General features: G+C 39.9%; 1 protein-coding gene across 1 annotated transcript in view; it reads left to right on the top strand.

Annotated features, from left to right (window-relative positions):
• NELL1 (neural EGFL like 1) overlaps positions 1-21791 on the top strand; it is a gene marked incomplete at both ends in the record, with an annotated part of 282292 nt that overhangs the window by 196882 nt on the left and 63619 nt on the right. Inside the window, one exon of the mRNA XM_084207298.1 lies at positions 16904-16999. Within this exon, the coding sequence (XP_084063424.1) occupies positions 16904-16999 (96 nt within the window). The remainder of the gene's footprint in view (positions 1-16903; positions 17000-21791) is intronic.

The following is a 21791-nucleotide window of genomic DNA, read 5'->3' on the forward strand; positions in this document are numbered from 1 at the left end:
AGCTGCAGTTATGGTTTTAATATGAATTGGCAGCAGTTTTTACAGACAGGCTGAATTTCATAGAAACCTAACTTAAAATGCACAGAATGAGAAAAATGCCTCTCTGGAAAGGCTCCTGCTGAGCTGATAACAGTCTACAGGAAGACATCTATTTAAAGAGAAGTAAAGAAATATCAGAAATAGCCTTAGGTTGTTACAATCTTATTTTCAGCTTTATTCAACTATTTTCAGCTTTATTAATGCTGTGTTTAATTTTTCCAGCATTTCCAACCCCCTTAATTTAGTTTGCACTGCATTTGGATCAATTGGGACACTTGGTGATGCACTATTTGCCTCTGCCTATTTAAAACAAGTGAAACAACAGGATGGATTTTCAGTGTATTAAAGAAACTGGAGTTCCTCCAAAGACTCTGCTCCAAATGGCAAATCTCAGAGGCTGGCTAAGTGGAAACAAAAATTGTATGTTGAGTAGCTGTCCTGTGGACTTATCTTCTCACCCTGGGGACTTTTCAAACTGTTTCTTCTTCTAACATCTTGGCTTCAGGATTTCTTCCCCCTCAATATGGATATTCTCACGAAGATTGTTACCCACAAGTTAACAGGAGACTCTCTTCAGGAAAAAAACCCAAAAAAACCCACCAAAACCCCCCTTCATTACTGCAAGGAGTTAGAGAGACTTCCTGATGTGTTGGCAGTGCTGTTAGAACCCAGCTGAGATCACATTCAGCCTTCCTTACATCACTAAGCATCTTCACATTTTTTTCTTGGAGACTCAAACCCCCAGGGCTTAGGACAGCAGAGAAGGCAACCTCTCTGAACCTGACCTGCATCATCTTACTCAGCACATGATCAAGGTGCTCATATGTTAAATTTATGCTTCATTGGATCTCTGGGCCCTGGTGCATGGCCTGGTTTTGTTGTTAGTGGTGCTGGTGGGGTTGGGTTGGTTTTTTTTTAAGGGAAATATTTGCTATAATAAGCAAATGTAAAACATGAACTTTATTGCAACACTCTTCTAATACTGGTATATTTAGTATTGTTTTAGGTGACATTATCAACTGTTTCTACCCTCTGCTCAAACATACTGGCAGCACCAAATTGTAGTTATCCATGTAAAGCAATGCTTGCTGCAGACTTATTTGGCACAGACATGTTACTGAAGCACCAAGGTTCAATATATGACTTTTATATGCTAGAGAACAGATTAAGATGTTTCAGCTTGGAGAAACTACCTCTATTTATCTTTGTGTTAAATTTATTTGGGGGGCTGTTCCATTTTGTTATTTCCCTGCTAGGTTTTGCTTTTTCATGAGTATCATTTTCCCTCAATGTTTTGACTGTTTATATTGTTCCCAGGGGATACCTTGTTTATTTGTCTTGCTCCTGATCTGTCACAACATTTTTAGTTTGACTCAGATTTCTTACAGGTTTGCAAATGGCAAATCTTGTAATCTCATTTGGTTCAGCAAACTTTGTACAGAGCTCTGAGGAACATTCCCATTTCACTGAAGTACCTCCTCAGTGGCACAACAGAGGTAGAACTAACTCACTGCTGTTGTGATGCTGGATTTGTTGATTTATTCAACAATAACAAAATGCAATAGCAAATAGGTGAATTACCTAGGCTGAATTCCCTTAGAGTATTTAACTGACACAGAAGTATCTTATTCCTTTATGTGTCCTTTGGAAACAACAAAAATCAATTCTTACTTAAGTATCTCCATTCAGCTTCTTAATGTAATGTGTATTTAAATACCCTGACACTGGTCAATTGAGTAAATGGGGTTGTGGACCCTGAGAAAGCAGAGCTTTTTCATGGCAATAGCAGCATCCCAACTTGTATCTGACACTCCACTGTAAAAAATGCACTGTCTTTATCTTGCCCTATAGCTTTTGGTGTTCTGCCAGCCCCCTGGAGCTTGAGAATGACTGTGCTGGCTAATGTGCCATACAGACCACAATTTAAAAGGTTTATTTTAGATGGATGGAACAGTCTTGGCAGTGCACTACAGGCATGGCAGTGTCAGGAGTCTCTCTTCCCCTGTTGCTGGCTCTTTGGTGGTTAAATAGATGACTTCAGACTCTGGATTGCCTCTCAGAAGTACAAGCCTGTCAGGCTGTGCACTCCTGTGCAGCAGATTTCTCTCTGCACAGGTTTGGTGCTGCTGCCCATTACTTTCCTTCTTCAAGCCCATTTGGTGGCTGTGGAATTATCAGATTTCTGGTCTGATAATAAAATGTCAGTTCCTGAAATGTCAACATGTCAGCTGCAGTGCACAGGAGTGAGAGTAATTTTAAGCAGAAGCTTGCTTCTGTGCAGTCTCTATTTTTATTTGAAGTTTTCTGTTTATACAACAACAGAAAATATTATTCCAGTGCTATCCAGCAGCAGTAGTTTTGTTTGCTATTAATGACAGATTATGTACACTATAAGAGATTTATTTTCGTTTTGCTATGCACTATTATTCATAGTGTAGAACACACTGGGTAATTTTACTGGGAGATTTTTTTGGAAAAAAAAAGAAGAAAACAGCAACAATTTAACAGTAGTGTGCATAAAGTTTCACAGAGCTGTCCAGAGAGAACCTTTTCCCCACAATTTGACTTGTTTTGTTAGTGTACATTAGAAATGACCACTTGGTGCTGCTCAGTGAAAGCATATACTTTTTTTTAAAAGTCAAATCATGCTTAAAAAGTGGCTAAACAGAAATTACTTCTGTACATAGCCGCTTGTGTGAGAACACTTAAGGTTTAAGATCTCAGGAGTGATTTTTTTTTTTTCCCACTGGAATGGACTGGAAGATATTTGAAAAGTTCCTTTAGTCTGCTACAATTTGTATGAGTGAAACAATACAGTAATGAAGCACTTGTGGTGCTTTGCTTCTGTTTCCTACCTGGTGTAATTAGGCATATTTTCAACTTCACATTATGGAATTGGAAGCTATCACAGAATGGACAAGATTGAAAGGCACCACAGTGGGTTGTCTGCTCCATCCTCCCTGCTCAAGCAGGGTCATCCCAGAGCACATGGCCCAGGATTACAACCAGGCAGTGCTGGAATATCTCCACTGAGGGACACTCCACACCCTCTCTGGGCAGCCTGTTCCAATGCACAGTCTCCAATACACAGTGCACAGGGAAGTTCTTCCTCATATCCAGGGGGAACTTCCCGTGCATCCCTTCCTGCCCATTGCCTGCTCCATCCTCTGACACTTCCCTGCACATACTGGCAGCTCCCCCTCTCAGGCTCATCTCTCTTCTGGAGGCTGAACAGGCCCAGATGCTCCATCCCTTCATCCCCCTGTCACTGTCCATGGGAACCCTCCAGGAGCTCCATGTCTCTCCTGTGCTGAGAGCCCTGGACAGGACACAGCCCTGCAGATGTGTGTTGGGAAGGGTGAAAGTTTGACAAGAAAGTCTCACAGATATGGATGCTTGGCAGAAAGATTTTTGAATGTAGAATCTGAAGAAGGAATAGAGTTGGAAGTAAGTTTTGATATAGAAGAAAAGAATTGCTGAGCCAGTCTTACTGGGTAACCAAGGAGGCAAAGGGTGTGTTAGTCAGAAGGGGATTTTATGACTTAGAGCAAGGGATAAACCCACCCCAAACAAGAAGATGTTTTTACCAGGCAGAAAGATAGCACAGGCAAACAAGCCTGCTGAGGTGGCAAGTAGAAAAAAGGCCTCAGAATTTTCTACTGCAAGAAAACTGAATAACAACTTCTGGCTTAAACTGTAATGTACTGACTTTTAGTGATTGGAGAATAGTAACATGAATATGGTAATGACAGTAGTTATGATAGGCTATAGATAATAGTCAAGGCATAGATTGGTTCTACTGTATTAAGAGGCTCAGCAAAGAAAAGTCTATAATGCATTGTAACAAAACCAAAGGGTCTCCAGGCCTGCCTGCAGCTGGAGCTGACAGCTGTGGGCACAGGCTCTGTTGTCCACGACCCTGGACTGCTGCAACGTCTTGGATGGAATAAACTGCATTTTGGAGAGCTGCCTGGAGTCCCACATCTCTCATTCAGGCTCTTACAGATGTGCCTCCCCAGGGCTGAGCAGAGGGGCAGAATCACCAGCCTCAATCTGCTGGCACGGCTCTCCCTAAAGCACCCCAGGACCGCCCTGCTCTCCCTGGCCACAGGGCACTGCTGGCTCTTGGACACTTTGTTGTCCACGGGGATGCTCAGGTCCTTCCCACAGAGCTGCTTTCCAGCAGGTCAGATGAGTATCTTTGAAATAAATACTAATGTTTTCAAAATAAGCAGAATTGTTGTATCCGATGTATGCATCTCCATACTACACACACACATATATATATATATCTTATTCTTGGCCTGAGTAGCAAACAAACTCTCATGCAGAATTCTGCTGAGCATATGCTGATTTCCAGTAAGGCACATGAACACTAGGTACTGCATGAGACAATATACTACAGTGTATTGTATTTCTGATTATTTTATTGAACCTTGACATGGCATTGATTTATTTCTTATACCTGATGAGTGACATTTTCATATGAACAAGAGAATCAAAGCCATGTGCCATTGCACTGCAAAGAACATTCTCATTTACCATAGTTTATACTTGATTGATAAAATAAACATGGCCTGAAGCAATTTCCCTTCTAGTCCAGATCCTGGTTGCTCATGGTGCTGACATATTTGAGATGCCTTTGCATCAACCCTTCGATCTAATAATTTTAATTTGGTCTTCAGATATTTCCTTTGTAGCTGTCTATTTATGCTTTAACCCAAGTATTTCAGAAAAGTTAATTCTCACAGAAGTCACTCCTATGATTTGTGACATTTCAAAGAACATGAACTTTGTGGAGCTCGTTTGCCTGCTCTTTTAAGAGGATACTTGCAGATTCCAGTAATATGTTTCTGGAAGCTATTTTTAGAAGATTCAGTAAAACCACTCACAGATCGAGTAAGCAAGCTGCATCAGAGGGCAGGACTGGGGCATTAAAATTGTTTGTGTTTTATGAAGTCAGGTACTCATCATCTGCCATAGCTGCTGTTACCAGACTGCAGAAAGTCTCAGAATGAAGATATTGAGAACAGAAACATGCCTCTACAGATATTCAGAAATGCCTCACTCTCCTTTGCCAAGGCCAGTCGTAGCAGGCAACTGGAGAAAGCTGACAATCAAAGGAATCTTACCTTATTTCATATCACAACTTACCTAGGGAAGAATTTCCACAAATCGGATCATAGAACTGTCCCTTCCTCCTCTCCCAGATCACTTCCTGCCCTGTATTGTTTGTAGGTTATCTACAGGATCTGTGCAGAGGTACAACTGCTGTGTAGCTCTGGTGGGTCCTCACAGTCATTCTTCTCAGCTGTGAAACATATGCACATGGTTTTCTCTGAATTAATTAAGGAATATTGCAGTTATGTTCCTCCATCCTAAAGTTTTTCAATGCAAAGCAAAATCTGATTTTTTTTTTTTGACTGGACATGATTAAATGGGATGTTAACTGTAATTTGGGAAAAGGGCTAACCTATGACAAGCTAAAGGCTGAATTTCATTTTGTGGAAAATTTCTTGATATTGCACTTAAAAAAAAATTATTTGTCACTGTCATATTTTCTGAAAAATCCTTTTGCCGAGATTTCTTCTCCTGAGAAGCTGAAAAGCCTCAGAGAAAAAGGGAAAAAATATTATCTCATTTGCTTCTCCTGTGCTTTGCTGCTTTGGAATGTGGTTGGAGATTGTTTACCCAACATGTGAATTATTTTGACTTAATGACCAATCACGGTCAGGGCTCTGGAAGGAGTCACGAGTTTTCATTATCATTCTTTGTAGCCTTCTGTCTGTAACCTTTCTCTATTTTTAGTATAGTTTTAGTATAGCATTCTTTAATATAATACAATATAATATCATAAAATAATAAATTAGCCTTCCAAGAACATAGTCAGATCACTCTTTCCTCCCCATGACGGGGCACCCCAGAAAATACCACAATTATTTATTTATTTTAGTCATTTCTTATCTACAAACTGTCTTGTAACTCTTACAAACTTTAGAATGCACAGCTGGGACACTTCATGTGCATAATCAAAAAATATATGTAAGAATATATATGGCATGCATGTGATCAAATATCTTAAGAGCATTCAAAACTAAATTTGTTGTTCTTCAGGGGAGCAGGATGTTAGGACCAAGCAGAAGTGTGTGCCACAACCACAAAGATAAATGCCATAGCTTCCCCAGTTCCCCACACAGCGTTTATGGATATGAAGCAGTTTAGTCATGATATCAGGGAATGGATACATCTGTTAAGAGAAATGCATTTTATGCACCATAAAATTAAATGTTGCATTACCAAGATATATAGGAAGTATTCCTATAGTCTGTTTTCACAAACTAAACATTGTAACGAGATCCCCTAAGAAGGTAGAACTGGAAATCTGTTTTGAAATCATATTCCATTAGGAAGGCACACAGTACTTTATGGAAGGATTACAGCTGTCTTTTATGGTGCTTTATTTTTCCTACACTGAGACCAAACTGTGTACCGTTAGCAGACTAATGCATAAGAAAGGTATTTCAAATTTATGTTGAACTATATCATCCTAAATGATTCCAAAGTACTAAAAAAATCCAGGCAGCATCTGTCCCTTGGTGCTCCTGAAGTGCCATTATCAGTTTGGGAGGCGAACAAACACTAGCTGGAGTGTTTTGCATGTGTTGGGAAAGAAAATTTTGGCCAGACACCCCAAGCTTTGAGTGTCGTGCTTCTGGAAAATTCCAGCACCTCTGACAGAATCACAAAATTGTTAAAGTTGGAAAAAACTTACCCTTGAGTCCAAGTGTTAACCCAGCAGCGACCGCATGTCCCAGGTGCCACATCCACACGTCCTTTCAGTACCCCAGGGATGGTGACTGCACCTCTGCCCTGGGCAGCCCCTGCAATGCTTGACAGCCCCTTCAGTGAAGAAATGTTCCCAGTATATCCTGGCTAAAGGCCTGCCTGAGCTAGCTGCAGGGATTTCTCATAACTCCAGTCTTCTGAAGGACAAGACATGGTGCTGGAGCCTGTATGGCAGAACAGAGAGTGCACTGATGCGGAATCACTGGAGTCAGGTTGGTGACCAAGCTGTCACTGCTTTGTAAAAGCAGCCAAGGATCTGTACATCATTTCCTAACGCTGGTTTGCTGTTCCCTGACATGATACTACTCAGTTCTCTACAGAAAAATACAAATGGGGACAAATCAGGTCAAAGTTAAGCATGTTTTCTAGATATCAGCTAGAATATTTGCATGATTACATGCGAAGACACAACTCAGCAATGTGCTCTTACAAGCAGTGACAGTGATGCACTCCTTGGAGTCTTGTAGCTCCAAGAACTTAGAGGGTAAATTCTCAGACTCTCTGTAATTGGGATAGATTACTAATTGACACTAGCAGAGAGGGTGGCCCCTTGGGTTTCTGAAATGCTCTTGGCTGATTCGAAGATTATACGCACAAAGATGATATTTGCTTTTCTGCTCTTACTTGCTAAATGCATTCTTTATTAAATGATATTTCTCTGTTTTATATAGTTATAGTTAACTCTGTTCTCTAGAAGTGCCTGGCAGGTTCAGGCTCTTAATGCATCTTCCTCACTGGGGGGTTGTGAGGTTTAATTGTTCATAATGTATAAAGGCCTGAGATGAAAGGATTTATTTAAAAGCAACATATTCTGATGATTATAAAGCTGATGGTGATGTGTATAACACCTGCTGTCACACTAGCTTGAGCAAAAGCAATCTCTGCTTTTAACTGAAATTTCTCTGGAACAGTGAGAACAATATCACTTTTCAGGCCTTCTTTTTTTGCTATTGAAAAAAATCTGGTGTCTCTTTGAGAAGGCAAAATATTGAAGTTTGGTCTCTTTTCTAATTTACCAGTTTGGCAAATTATGTCAGGGGAATCCTGATACTGAGACAAACGTGTCTTTTGCCACTGGGAAAATAATTGCTAAAAGTATACTTCTGTGTGTTTTGAGAAGAATCTGCTATTGTGGTAATGTTTTAGCTGCTGAAAACATGTTATATTTTAAAGTACAGATAGGAACTGAGATTAGTTGTCTCCAGTTAATGGTTATTTGCATTCTCTTTTTGATCCATCAATTGCAGAAGTCAGAAGAGGTGCAGGAGTGCAAAAGTTATCCAGACCTATATGGGAGAATTCATTATTTAGTGTGATATGTTTTAGCACTGTGTTTGAATGTCTCTTCTTCCACCTCTCCATCCCCTCCTCATTGTTTTCTCTGTTATTCTTTCTTTCCCTTATATAAACTTGATCTGAACTGAGACAGAATGCCCGGGGGCATTGCTTATGGGATCCAGGGCTTTTCATCTCTTGATTGCCTTCTTGGCAGCACCTTTAGTGAATTCAGACCTCTATCTGTTAGAGGCTGCAAGGTAAAGTAGATTCTGTAAATTGAGATTAACTGGTAATTCTGTTCCTTAATGGGGAAATGTCTGTATCTAACATGGCATCTCTCCTGATAAAGGAGTGAGGGCTGGAGGGTATGGTGGGGGAGCTCTGAAAGTTTCACCTACTGAAGTCCTTCTTGTGGTGCAAGCAGAGGGCTCTGATCTCTGGGACTGACAATTCCTGTCCTTCTGGTCTTGGTCAGTACAATGGGATCCAGTTTTGAAAAAGGAGATTTTTTTTGAGTGGAGCACCTTGGGAGAATGAGTAAGATTTGAAAGGTGATGAAAAAGCCCTTTAGAGAATGTTTTCACTGTAGCTGTTACTTGCAGCATAATACAAAGACAATGAGTGAGAACACCTGAATTTTACTGTGCTTGTTTAAAAAGAAACACCTCAAGGTCTCTTAATGTCTTTATAAATTATTTGTAACTTACTCATCTTTACACATGCCTCATCCAAACCTGAAAGTCCCATTGCCCTTTTATTTCCCATTTTCATCCAATTCCTCCCAGTAATGTCACCTTCAGATAGCTAAATGTTATCAATAATTCCTTGGTTTGCTATTGCATATTTTGTGCAGCTATGAAAACAAGGGGTTTTTTTTCAGATTCAATTATGTTTGCAATAAGGTACAAGCAACCCTAAAAAAATATTGCTGAATTTGAGACTTTAGAGGCTATGATTGCACACAGTCAACGTCCTCACTTCCAGCCGTGACTGAAAATGCTTTCTTAAAGTTTCTCTACAATTTCAAAAGATAGTGCTTCTCATATAGAGAATTACCTCAATCCAATGTTTTATTAACATTGTAGGCATTTTTGTTATAGCTTATTGAACATTCCAGTGTTTTTCATAACACACAGTTATTTGAGGGTGCCTGGATAGATTTTTTATTTAGCAATATAGAGTAAATCTCTCACACTGAGACAGAATGTTTCTCATTGGTAACCAGGCTTGTGTTTTACTGGTGAGGATGCCTGTCAGTGCTGCAGGGCAAGGCAAGGAGAGGGAATTAAAAGTGTATTCCTGTTACACCAGGGGTAATCCTGTTCTTCTGCTGAATGTGTCTACAGAGTGTGCTTGTATGGATTGGAACACTGGGAGGAGAGATCTGTAATATGTAAGTTGCTGGGAAATTATTTGAACATTGTCTGAATATTCCATATACTGTACTAGGGCCAAGCAGAGCTCGGATTGCAGCTGCTGTTACTGAATTCAGGTTTTTTTCAGTGAGTTCAATGAAACTTGAGGTAAGGTCTTTACAAAGTTGTGGCAATAGACCAAGCAAGAGAAAATGCTTCTGTTGCATTGTATTTGCAGGGTGCCCTGATGAAGGCAGGAATGATGGATCTGACTCCATGTTCTCAGAAGGATAATTTATTATTTTATGATACCATATTATATATTAAAGAATGCTATACTAAACTATACTAAAGAATACAGAAAGGATACTTACTGAATGCTAAAAAAATAGTAATAAAAACTTGTGACTCTCTCCAGAGCTCCCACACAGCTTGGCCCTGACTGGCCAAAAAACAACTCACAGCAGAATGCAATGGAACAATCACCTTGGGTGAACAATCTCCAATCACATTCCACATGAGCACAACACACGAGGAGCAAATGAGATAAAAATTGCTTTCCTTTGCTCTGAGGCTTCTCAGCTTCCCTGGAGAAAAATCCTGGGCCAAGGGATTATTCAGGAAATGTAAAAGCCACACTGTTGTGCTTCTGAAACATGCTTCTTTATCCTTAACTTAGGATTCTTTAAGCATTACTGATTTCTAAAGAAACTGTTATGTTTGTAAACATGAATTATTCTAACCCCATTTGGTAAAGCAAACAGCAAGTGTAATAAGCACAAGAAAAACTGCAGTAGTACCATGTGTCATGTCATTTCTCGAAGTAAATTTCAGTTTGATTTTGCAGTTTAAACTGTTGGCTTGAATTTTGAAAGATGATGTTGGGCTGGTTTGTGGAAGAAGCATTCTGCCCTATTTTGTCATGCTTATTATTAGGTTACTAGAGAGACAGCTGCAGTCGGCTTAAAATGGTGCACTAAAAATATTGAAGAGTCTAGCCTTGAGGAAGCAGAGCAGTAAAATGGCAACAAAAATATTCATTTAGCACAGTTATCTGGGGATGTGAGAGATGCTTTCAAAAGCATAATATATCACAGGACAATTTTTATTATATTGCTTTTGTCCCTTACTGCTTCTATTGATCTTTTTCAAATAAATTTCTCAAAATTGTCACATATCTGTCTTCAGAGCCATAAAATAAGGTTGGCATTAATAAGGGTTTCATAGATGCCATTTTATCAAGAGAGCAGAAGGGACAGATTCTGTCTATTCAATATGCCCTCTGAATTAATTTAATTAAATATAGCTTGTTTGTTCATTAGAAAAGATGAACAATGGAAATGTATTAATCAGGGTGGGTAACTTGCCCATTTAAAAGTAAGCTCCATTAATGGGGTAGCACAAAGGAAATTATTAGTATTTATCACTGTGATTCATTGTACTAATTTTCAGGAGGCTAGGTTTCATTTTTCAAAATATTTCAGCATTTCCAGCTAAGGAGCACTGGAGCCCACACTGAAAGCATCCAGATGAATGGCCTGCTGCTTGCCTACAAATGGCCACAGCTTGATTACATATCAGTCAAGCAAAACACCATGCAACAAGAGAATTTAGCATCAAACCACAGTAAAGAAAGGGCTCAGGGTTTAGAGCCTTCAGAGAGATATGCTCAGCCTTCCAAATTCACCTAAATCTTTATTGTGCAAGTGCTGTGTGACAGAGCACTGGGAAGTTGAAAAGATTCACTGCTTTATCAGCTGAAATAGCCTACTGCCAAATCTAAAATATTAGTTCACCACTTCAATAAATATGATGTAGCATACACGGACACACTAACACACAGTATGTGTGCATGCTTATTATATTTGACATAATTTCTTCCTGATGTATTTTTTATTCTTCTTCATCATCCTGCTAGGGAATTTTCTGTTTTGCCCTTTTTTCTGTCTTTCACTGTGTGTTGCCTGCCAAATCTGAGGGAATTCCTTCATGCTTTTCTGAGTACTTTGAAAACCCCTCATCTCCTAACTTAAATCCTGAATTCATTGATCTTTATTCAAATTTAGCTCTCATACACTTACACATTTTGTACTGCCAGGATTTGGAATTCTGACTACACTAGGCAGCAGTTATACTACTTACATTGGCAAAGTATCTTTTGGATGTGAAATTTCTAGAAAAATAATTCAGGAATAATAGATTTAAGACCAGCTGATCGAAAATATGAAATTTATAGACTCTTCTGCATAACTCTCCTACATACTGCACATAAAATCTGAAGCATAAATTGGGTTGCACAAAAGTGTGAGCTGCCCAGCTGAGAGTCTTGGATGTGTTTGCATCCTGAGTGCCAGACTGACCCACGCTCCCTTTCATGCTTCAACATGTTGGAAGAAAATTTTCCAGGACTGTTCTTTTGGCCAAAGTTCATTCCTGCCAGATTTGTCCTTCTCTGACTCCAGCCAGCTGTGAAAGGTCTCCAGTGGCATTTGACAGGCTGTGGGTGAAATAAGTCACACCCTGTGTCTAGTAGCTCACTGAAGCAAAAAGGGTTTTGTGCTTTTATAGATGATAGTGTCACACCTGAGTACAGAGGAAAAGAGCAGAGCCCCTACTGCTCCCTTCCTTTAGTTTATTTCAGTTGTGTGCTTTCTCTTCACTTTCCCAGCTGTCCTCTAAACCCACCTGAGCAACTGGTGCCAGCTGACTGTTCTGCTATTCAGCTTACACAGCTGGATTGTTCCCAGCTGCCCCCTGTGTGTGCTTGTCTGAGAAAATCCAATCAGCTAATGAAATTCTGCTCCTTCCATCAGCTGACTATCAAATTCCTTCTATAGTTACACCAGCCTGTCTCTCTTCCAACACTGCATATTTTTGTTTACCCAGGCAGTCTGTGCCTCCCCCCTTCCCTGCCTTTTCTGAATGTCCCTTTTTGAACTTCACATGCATTTAGTATATCAAAAAATAGTATTTATTTGGGAAGGTGACCTTTGTATCTCTTCAGAGTCAAGTAATGTTCCTTTAAATTTGTTGGGTAATTATTTTCTTTCTGTATTTATTATTTCTTTTCTTTTACAAAAACAATTTTATAGGTTCAAGTATAAATGTTTTGTAGCATCTACTGGATTACACTTAAAAGTGAGAGGTGATTGCTGGACTTGAGGGTTCTGTGCTGCAGTATCTGCTTTCCTGGGGTAGCCCAGTGAGGTAGTGCACTGTGCTGCCATACAGAAACCAGAATAGTGCAGCTTGTGCATGTCTGAGGATGTGCATCAGAAATAAAAATTCCTCCTCTAATTATGTCTATTTAGGAAAGATCTTTATACAATAAAGGCTTTTCTGTTGGAGGAAGAAATCTGTTGGCATTAGAGAGATTTGTTAACTTTGGCAGAAGCTTCCTCAAATCAACAGATTGTTTCCTTTACATAAAGAACACTGAATAAGCCTCTAAACAATAGAAGTTTACTTGTGTAGACTTTACCCTAATGGCATCTGCACTTAATTTTCCTGATAAAAACCTTTATGGTAAATTCAGTAACCCCTCTCCTTTTTATCAAGGTTGCCAGCCTGCAGATGACTTCAGAGACAGGATCTCCCGATGGGAATACATTAGCAATATTTGATCCAGCCATGATTTGTCTTTCTTGTGTTAACTTTGACTAGGAGGCAGTCTGCAATCAACACTTAGAACTGCTGGTTCTGTGGTACTGGTAATTCCACCCCCCCAGATCAAATTCTGATTTTGAGGGGTCCAAACCACAGTGGAAATCTGTATCACAGAGCCCCTCTGAGATAGAAGAAAGCATAAGCCCCAAAGCAAGTAGGTTCAGGAGAGCATGGGCCCTCCAGTTGGTTTCCTACTCATTGCTGAGCAGCTCCTCTTGTCCATAAGGCAAAGGCACAGATGGGACATAAGGATTTTACTTAATTTCTTCTGCCAATGCTGTAAAGGAAAAAAAAAAAATCTCATTATTGGAAATGAATTAATTTTGAGAAAATGTGTTAAAAGGCTGCAGCCAGAGGCAGGACTATTAGAGAGAAGAGTTGAGATAAATGAAGTTTGGTAAAATTGCCAGCAACTGGAACTGTATATTGAAATGTAATTGAAACCTATTATTAGAGGTATTGAGCATTTTTATTATTCAGAGGAGTGCTACCAGTACTGTGAACTCTTTTTCAGCAGTTAAGGACAGTAGCCTTTAGTCTGATTTAACTGTGAGATTTAACTGTGATTTCTGAGAGTCGTGGGTTTGATGTTCTGTTTCCTGCAAGCTTCTACAATGCAGGAATGAGATGGTTTGTACAAGAACCATCTGGGAAGCAGCACGACAGCGCTGGCACTCTTCTTGGGGTTTTCTCCTCTTGCATAAAAATGTAAGGATGAAGCACATCCCATCAATCCAGCAAAGCCTGAGTGACAAAGACAAGCACAGTTAGTCTGTGTGGCAGAGGATCTTTCAGCATCTACAAAAATGGAAAAGGAGAGTTGGATTCTTTCCTCCTGCAGCTATTCCTCAGCTTCATCCTCCAACATCTGTGTAACAAGCTGGTGCCTGGGTGACTCCTGGGCAGCACAAAGGCCTTTCTCACAGCAGCCTGTAAGGCAGAAGTTCCTTAGGGTGTCCCAGAGCAAATATTTTGTATTGTTTTCTTTCCCTGTAAGTTGCTAAGATGGAAATATAAAGGATAGTAACATTTGGAATTACTTGGCAAACAAGTGCTAGCACATTTGAACATGAGTGGTGGTGTTTGAGGGTTCCCAAGACGAGGGAAGAGATGAGAATCTTGACTCCATGTTTCAGAAGGCTGATTTATTCTTTTATGATATATTAAAAGAAAATGATATATTAAACTATGCTAAAGAAAGGAGACATCAGAAAGCTAGGAAAGAATGAATAATAAAATCTCGTGACAGACTCAGAGTCCAACACAGCTGGCTGTGATTGGCCATTCATTAAAAACAATCCACATGGAACCAGTCAGAGATGCCCCTGTTGGTAAACACCTCCAGATCACATTCACAGCCATCAGACAGTTATTGTTTGCATTTCTTTTCTGGGGCTTCTCAGGAGAAAAATCCTAGCAAAAGGGTTTTCAGAAAATATGTCAGTGGCAAACATGCATATAGGAGGCACAGTTGTAGGAAGGAATGGAAAGATAAGAGTTTTGGCCCATGAGAGGCTTGCCTGCCTTTGTCCCAGGTGTGAAAGGCACACCTTTTACATCACCAGCCCTGACACATCACCTTTCCCTGCCAGAAATCTTTTTAAGAGAACAGAAGAAAAGGCCACCTCACTTTGCTGACCTCCTAACAGGATTTACTGCAAGAAGTACTAAGTTGGTACTGTCCATTATGGTACCAAAGAAAGTGCACTGCAGAGAGCTCTCACTGCAGCCTTCTTACCTACCTGTCCCTAGCAGCACCAACAACTTTCAGTGGACATGCATGATTTTTACAGACAATAAACAAGATATTTTTTCCCCCTTTATGAATTTTTTCAAGAGCCCCCACGTGGTTCCTTCCCAGTGTAATATGGGATATGTTAAGGATGAGCTATTTGCTTTTTTTTTTGCCAATGTATTTTTTTATTTTTCCTTTATATCTGCTCTGCCACAAATTCTGCTTCTTTTGATGTTGTGCAGAAATGTATTACTACTTCACAAAAGTCTCTGTTTATTCACAATTTCCAACCAGAAAACATGCAGATGTAGAATTTAACTTGCACCTTCCCTGAGAATACTGAGACTAGAGATGAGTAAACATGTGTTCAGTAGCTCTGGAAAGAATTTTTTGATTCTCATCATGGTTTTTGCATACTTTGAGTTGTATTTCTTACCAGTACTTTCAGCTTTCTGCACAGTTATACTTTCTTACAAATATTTATATGCAAAAAAACCCCCAAACTACTCTTACACCATATTTCCCTTCTTCTCATTCAGAAATTGGCTGGTTTCAAAATAGATATATTTTAGAAGATTCCCATATGGAGTGTGTGCATTGATGGGGAGGAAGTGTGACTGTGCTTTCTCCACACCACTGCCTTGCTCCAGGGGTGCTTACAAGATTCTGCTGTGATCTTGTCTAAAACACTTTAGGATTCTTCTCCTCCATAAAACAGCATGGCAAGCTATGAATTATGTATTTACAGTGAGGCAGATGTGTCTGTCAGTTCAGTCACGAGATACAATGATGTGGGGTTTTGCCTCTAAGTGGTTAACAATTGCAAAAGGTTCTTTTTAATGCCTAGAAATCTATTCACTTTATTTTCTTTTTAGTCTAGTGGAAAATAAATCTTAAACATTTCTTCTGTTATCTAGCACTTCAAGCCTTTTCATAGCATTTGTAACATCTCTTTGCCAACACTCCATCTGTGATTTTAGCTTGCAGGAAACACTTTGCAAATCTGTTATTAGCCTAGGATGCAGAGAGCTGCTGTTTAAATATTAATTGTAACTTCTCTCCTAAGTGCAGTCAAACCCACTCAGCCACTTGTGAAGTTCAATGAATGTTCAGGGGGAGGGAGTGAATCAGGGGTAGGGTTTGCTCTTAGCTGTGGCAAGGGTCCTGCTCAGAGTAGAGGTGTCCTGATGCCTCCTCTTCCTTTCCTCTCCTCTCCTCTTCCTCTTCCTCTCCTCCTCTCCCCATAAAAAGCAGTAACTTTAAACAATGAGCAGCTCCTTGCACACTGAGTGGACTTTGTGCCAACCTGGCTGTGAGCAAGAGGAACACCACACAGTGCTGGCAGGAAAAGATGAGACCCATCAGCTGTTTGAAATCCTAGTTACTGGGCACATACACTTCTGGAGAACTTCAGTAGTGCTCCATCAAAAGTCACATCTCAGAAGAGACATTTATATTGGGGTTGAGCCCTTCTCATGTTTTCAGTCATGATCCTCACCCTATTTAATTTCTTAATTCCACAAAACATACTCTAGCCCTTTCAATAAAAATTTAAAAAGCAGAATATTATGTGCTTACAGACGTTTCAGTGAAGTATTTGATAGAGGTGAGGAACACAGTATTTAACACCATCCAACCTGCCTGTTTTCTGTGGATTAGCAGAGCATTGTAATTGTCATCTGCACATTCAATGTAATGGAAAGATGATCAGCCCCATTAAAACCATATGATGTATTTTTTCCTCTCTTCTTTTTCCAGATGGTTACTAATCTTTTATTGCTGAGGTGGTTTGCCTATGGTGTAATCTGAGATTTTTTTCCTCTTGCCATTTTAGTGAGTTGCTTCTCTCTCTGTTTGCAGGTGGACTGAATTTTAATATGCTACATTCTGTTAATTGCTTAGAATGCAGATGCTTTTCTTATTATCCTTCAAATGTATGTTTTAAAGAATGAAGTATTACCCACATATTCCTTTTCTCTTGCAGCATTCTGTGAAGAAGGGTGCAGATATGGTGGAACTTGTGTAGCTCCCAACAAATGTCTCTGCCCCTCTGGATTCACTGGAAGTCATTGTGAGAAAGGTAAAGCTTTACAGAAAAACACCTTCTTAGGTAGTGAGAAGTATGGGATGTGGAAGAAGTAATTCCTTTCTATCCTTTCATTCTGCTTGATGTTTTCTCTCCAGTGAAGATATGACTGTTCCATTTCTGCCTTTTCTGCACTGAAAGTTTGTCTTGTCTGAAACTTTCCATGTTGAATTTTATCAGGGATGTATCTGCTTTTGCTTCCAGCATGCACTTTTAGTTAATTAGAAGGGACATCAAATGAAAAATGTTTGCTCCACCAGTTTCCTGTGGTGCAAGCTCAAGGTTTCCTTCTGCTTCTACTAAATTTGTTGTGCAAATTAGACCAGAATTCAGATGATTGCTTTTCACTTCAAGTTATTGAATTATTAATATTTGATTTGTTTCTAAGTCACAGTTTTTATAGAATCACAGCCTATTCAAATATATCTCACTAGTCATGATTAGATTTTGCCTGTTCCCAGATTTTTCTTTTTCAAAATCTGCTTCTGACAGCCTCATAGTTCTACCTTTCAGTTTGTTTCACAAAGAGCTGGTTCCTTGTATACCTTAAATTGGGGGAAAGGGATGTTATCAAACTCCATATAGGACTCTTATTATTTTCTTTATTCAGCAAATTTGGGATTTGATTTTGTTTTGTATTTATTGAGGTTATATATAACTTAACTAACTCAGTGATGGGAGGCTTTTTGCACTGCACATTTGTTACTACCTGTTTACCCATGTGTTTATTTTTGGATATGAAGTGGATTGTTACTGTAGTATGGAGAAGATCATAATTGGTGAATTTTTAAAGGAAGAAATAAATGAAAAGAGAAAAATAACTGTTACAGTTGAATTAGTGGAACCACTTGTAACCCAGAGATTGTGCAGTAATTTGTGTGTTTGTTAAAGCAACTTAAGCCCAGTTGTCAATAAATCTGCTTCAGATAGTTTCTGAAAACTGCTAAATACTTCTGTGGATGTAGTCCATCAGTGAATGCTAAAAGCCCATCGTTTCTAGTTGTCAGCATTGTTAGTGATTATCTAAGAATGAACTAGGACATTACCATTTTCATCTCATCTAGAATAAGTCTGACTACTTAATTATTTTTGCCTGTAGCCTTGTTTTAAATAGGAAAAACCCTCCCAGGTCTCCTGCCATCCAGCAGTAAGCACTGGCAGTATCACAGGGAAGTCATGCAAGGCATTCCCCCCTCAGAGCCCTGCCTGCCCTGCTGCTAATCCTTCCTGCTGGTAACCCATGTGTAATTTGCTCATTCCTTCCTAAAACAGCTGTTACTAGAGGCATCAGAGGGATGCAGGACACTGGAGATGTGTTCTGGGAATGTGATAGATGGAGCTGCCAGCCCTGCCCACCCAGCCCTTGAGGCCACATTTCAGCTCCTGTGCCTGTGATGCCTTCACCCAAGGATCTCAGAACATTCTTTTTTCCTAGAGCTGTAAAGGGACCTTCGTATCTAGAGCACGGATTCTCTGAACTATTGAAGTGATGGTTTAAAATTGATAAATGGAGGACATAACCATTTCTGACTCCTATGTTTTTCATGGCTTTTGTATTGTTTTGATCTACAATATGAGTTAGCACACCAAGCAAAGGAAGCACGGCAGGTATGGTACTCTCATTATATCAAGCAATTTAGAGGTAGATGTCAGAAGGCGATAGCTTCTGTGAGTAAAATCTATACAACTTGAACCAGAAGGCAGTTTATTTTTTTCTTTGAAGATGTATAGAGTTTACTAGTGCGCTACAAATCAAGATAATGATGCTAACTTTGAGAAATCTGACATACAGACTGGTTTGAGAATGAACAGGGCTGTGTGTATGAGAATTTGTCACATTTCAGTTTTGTTGGAGGGTTTAAAAACTTCAGCAGATCCATCTTATGTCATATGCATATTTCAGTGGCTAAGTGCACATCAGATCTGTGAGAACAGCTTCAGCCTTCTGAAGGTGCATGTCCTGGCCAGACTAAATGCTCAGAGTAGGGAGGTGGTGAACACCTTTGAAGCAGGGTTCCTTCTGCTTCACTGATTGCCCCTAACAGACATAGTCCTTTCAGGAGCAGGAGGCAGTTTAGGAAAGTTTTTTTCATTGTCTCCCAAAGGACACCCAAGGGGTGGGGGTACCAGCTGTGGGTTTCTCTGGGTTGGGATTGAAGGCACTTGAGGCAGTAGTTCATGTTTATTATTTGTTATCAGTAAGACAGTCTCACTGCTGGGAGTTCTGCAGCTTTTCATCAGAAGGCACAAAATGCCCAACAATCTCTTGTTCCAAGGGCTTTTAAAGCTAAACTGTCCAATTAAGAGCTGACCCCCAGATTATTTTCCCTTTTAACCCAATAACTCATCCCACAGAGCTGCAATGGGGACTTTTCTACCCATTTACAAAATGGTCCCCAAACCCATGGAGAAGAAGGAAGAAGCATGAAGAAGAACAAACCCAGGATGACACCCTGTGCCCTCCATCCTGCTGCCATCCACAACACACTAAAAATCCCCAAACCTCAATTTCTCACCCAGTGACACACCCACACTGCTCTCTATAATCTGTTTCACACTTTTGTGGGTTCCAGTCTGTCTTGAAGCCTGGGAAACTTTCTCCATGAATGAGGGTCAGAGTCAGAGCTCCCCTGGGGTCAGGGCACCCCAGAGCAGACAGAGAAATGTTCCACACTAAGTATTCAAACCCCATGTTTGTTTGTTCTCCTGTTCTCTTTAGCATTAGAAATAAGCACTTTGTTTTATTTAGTATATGGTGCCACTCCCTCAGTCATTATGACACAGACCTAAGACAATAAAGTGGTGGAGCAAGGATTCAAATCAAAGCCTAAATGTTCTTGGCAAAACCTTGTCTGGTGGAGGCTCATAGGGAAGTGAGGCGTATCAGAAGCAAAGTGATGTGTTTTGGTCATGTATTAAATTTGCCACAGTGCATTTGAAAATGTCCTTCAAACTGACAACACAGCAACATCTTATACATTATTTGTGAGCTGAAAGGACTCGTCATCAGCTAAAAACAGTATGACCCAAATTGGCTTCAATGCCATGTAAAGGGTGAAATGAGGCAGTAATTAGAGATGTTGTTGAAAAGCAGGTGTGTTTACTTCTGAATATGAATCATATGTTACTCATAGTTTCTGACTGCCTGGTTAAAATTATGATATTAAGTTAATTAAAAATTCAGAGCTATTTGAGAAGGTTAGGATTTATACCAGTAATTTACTCAGGTGAAATTAAAATACACATTTAAGGCTTATGTACAGATACATAATTCAGCATGCTGCTAAGAAGAATTGCCTCTTGCCATTCGCTTTGGCTGACGTGAGAAATCATCCTAACAGTTGTGGGGCTGCCTTTCCTTTTTGAAGGTGAACTGCAAATGGATATTCACAGATACTGTCTAGTAATTCCTTTCTCCATCCATTCTTTATACATGCTATTTCTTTAAGTATGTGCTTGATGCTTCTAACTGAATTTTGGTAATAGTTAGGATCTGATTTTATCTTCAAATCGCTTCTTTTTTGTTCATTTTGTGTTCTTCTGGCAGGGCTGAAATCTGTGATCTCCGTGATCATTACCATTTGATCGTATTTAACACAGTTGTGATACTTGTGTTGGAAACCTTTGCTGTTGGAATTTTTAGTGACATTGCTGTATGATTCCAGCATGGTGGCTGGGCTGGAGAGAGACATCTGTAGCTGTACGTAACACTGTGGGCTTGAACCCAGGTGCATCCTTGGCAGGGATCCCTGTTAAAGGCTTCTAAAGACATTTTGATGTGCAGAGAGGAGTACAGATATAGTACTCTGAGAACTGCTGGCAGCATGAACTCAAGTGCCCCAGTTTTGCATCCATCTCATCTTTTTGCAACCTTTAAAACAGAACAACTCTGGATAATTCATTGAGCTGTTTTTTTCTGTGCAACAGGTCAGTGGAGTTTTTAATGCTGGTTTTGTGGACAGGTTCACAGTTATTCTGTATTTGTGGAGTGTTAGTCCACCACTGCTGCTGATGAAGTGGTGAGGGTGAGAGATAGACAGGACAACCTGTGATGTCAAAGGTAGGAGTAAACAGATGATTGAATGCTTGGAAATTGTAGGCATTCCTTGAACACCTGCCTGCATGTGCTGGAGTCCTGTGTGTGGGTCTAAGAAATGCATCTGAACACTTGGATCTGACCAGTGGTGGGAGTTACTTACAGTGTGTCTGTAAAATTGTAATTTTGGGCGATGAGCTGGAAACTGCAAAAGGGTTTGAAGCAGTTGGCTCCCTGCTAGGGGCATGGAAAGGAAAGTGCAGTATTTTTCCAGGGGCTGCAGGAGGGATTTTGGCAATGGGAGAGCATTGCCTCCAAAACAGATTAAACACAAGTGCACCATAGCTTTTCTCCCCTGTCTTGTGACAGCTGCTGTCTAAAGTGGTACACAATAAATGGGAGTTTTCTGGTACATTAGAAGGGCTTTGTGTGGGCTGGAGCTCATGGAGGTGGATGGATGTATCTGTGATAGCAGTACATGTGTGTTTAGTCATTGTGAAGCACTGAAAAATATAGAGAGATGTCAAAGAATTACCTGCTGATTCTAAACAGAACAAGTGTAAGATATAGCAGCAGATGTGATAATTATTAGGGTTATTTTTTCATGTTGTTTTGGCTTGGCCTGCAAAGAATTGTCTAATATTGGGGTGAGAGATAGTATTTCAGTATGTACCATGGCTGAGAAATGTGCTCTGAATTCTATTAATTATATTGCAAGCGAGTCAGTAAATTAAGACTCGCTGAAGTTAT

Source organism: Fringilla coelebs, assembly GCF_963513975.1.
Source record: "Fringilla coelebs genome assembly, chromosome: 6".
Lineage (NCBI taxonomy): Eukaryota > Metazoa > Chordata > Aves > Passeriformes > Fringillidae > Fringilla > Fringilla coelebs.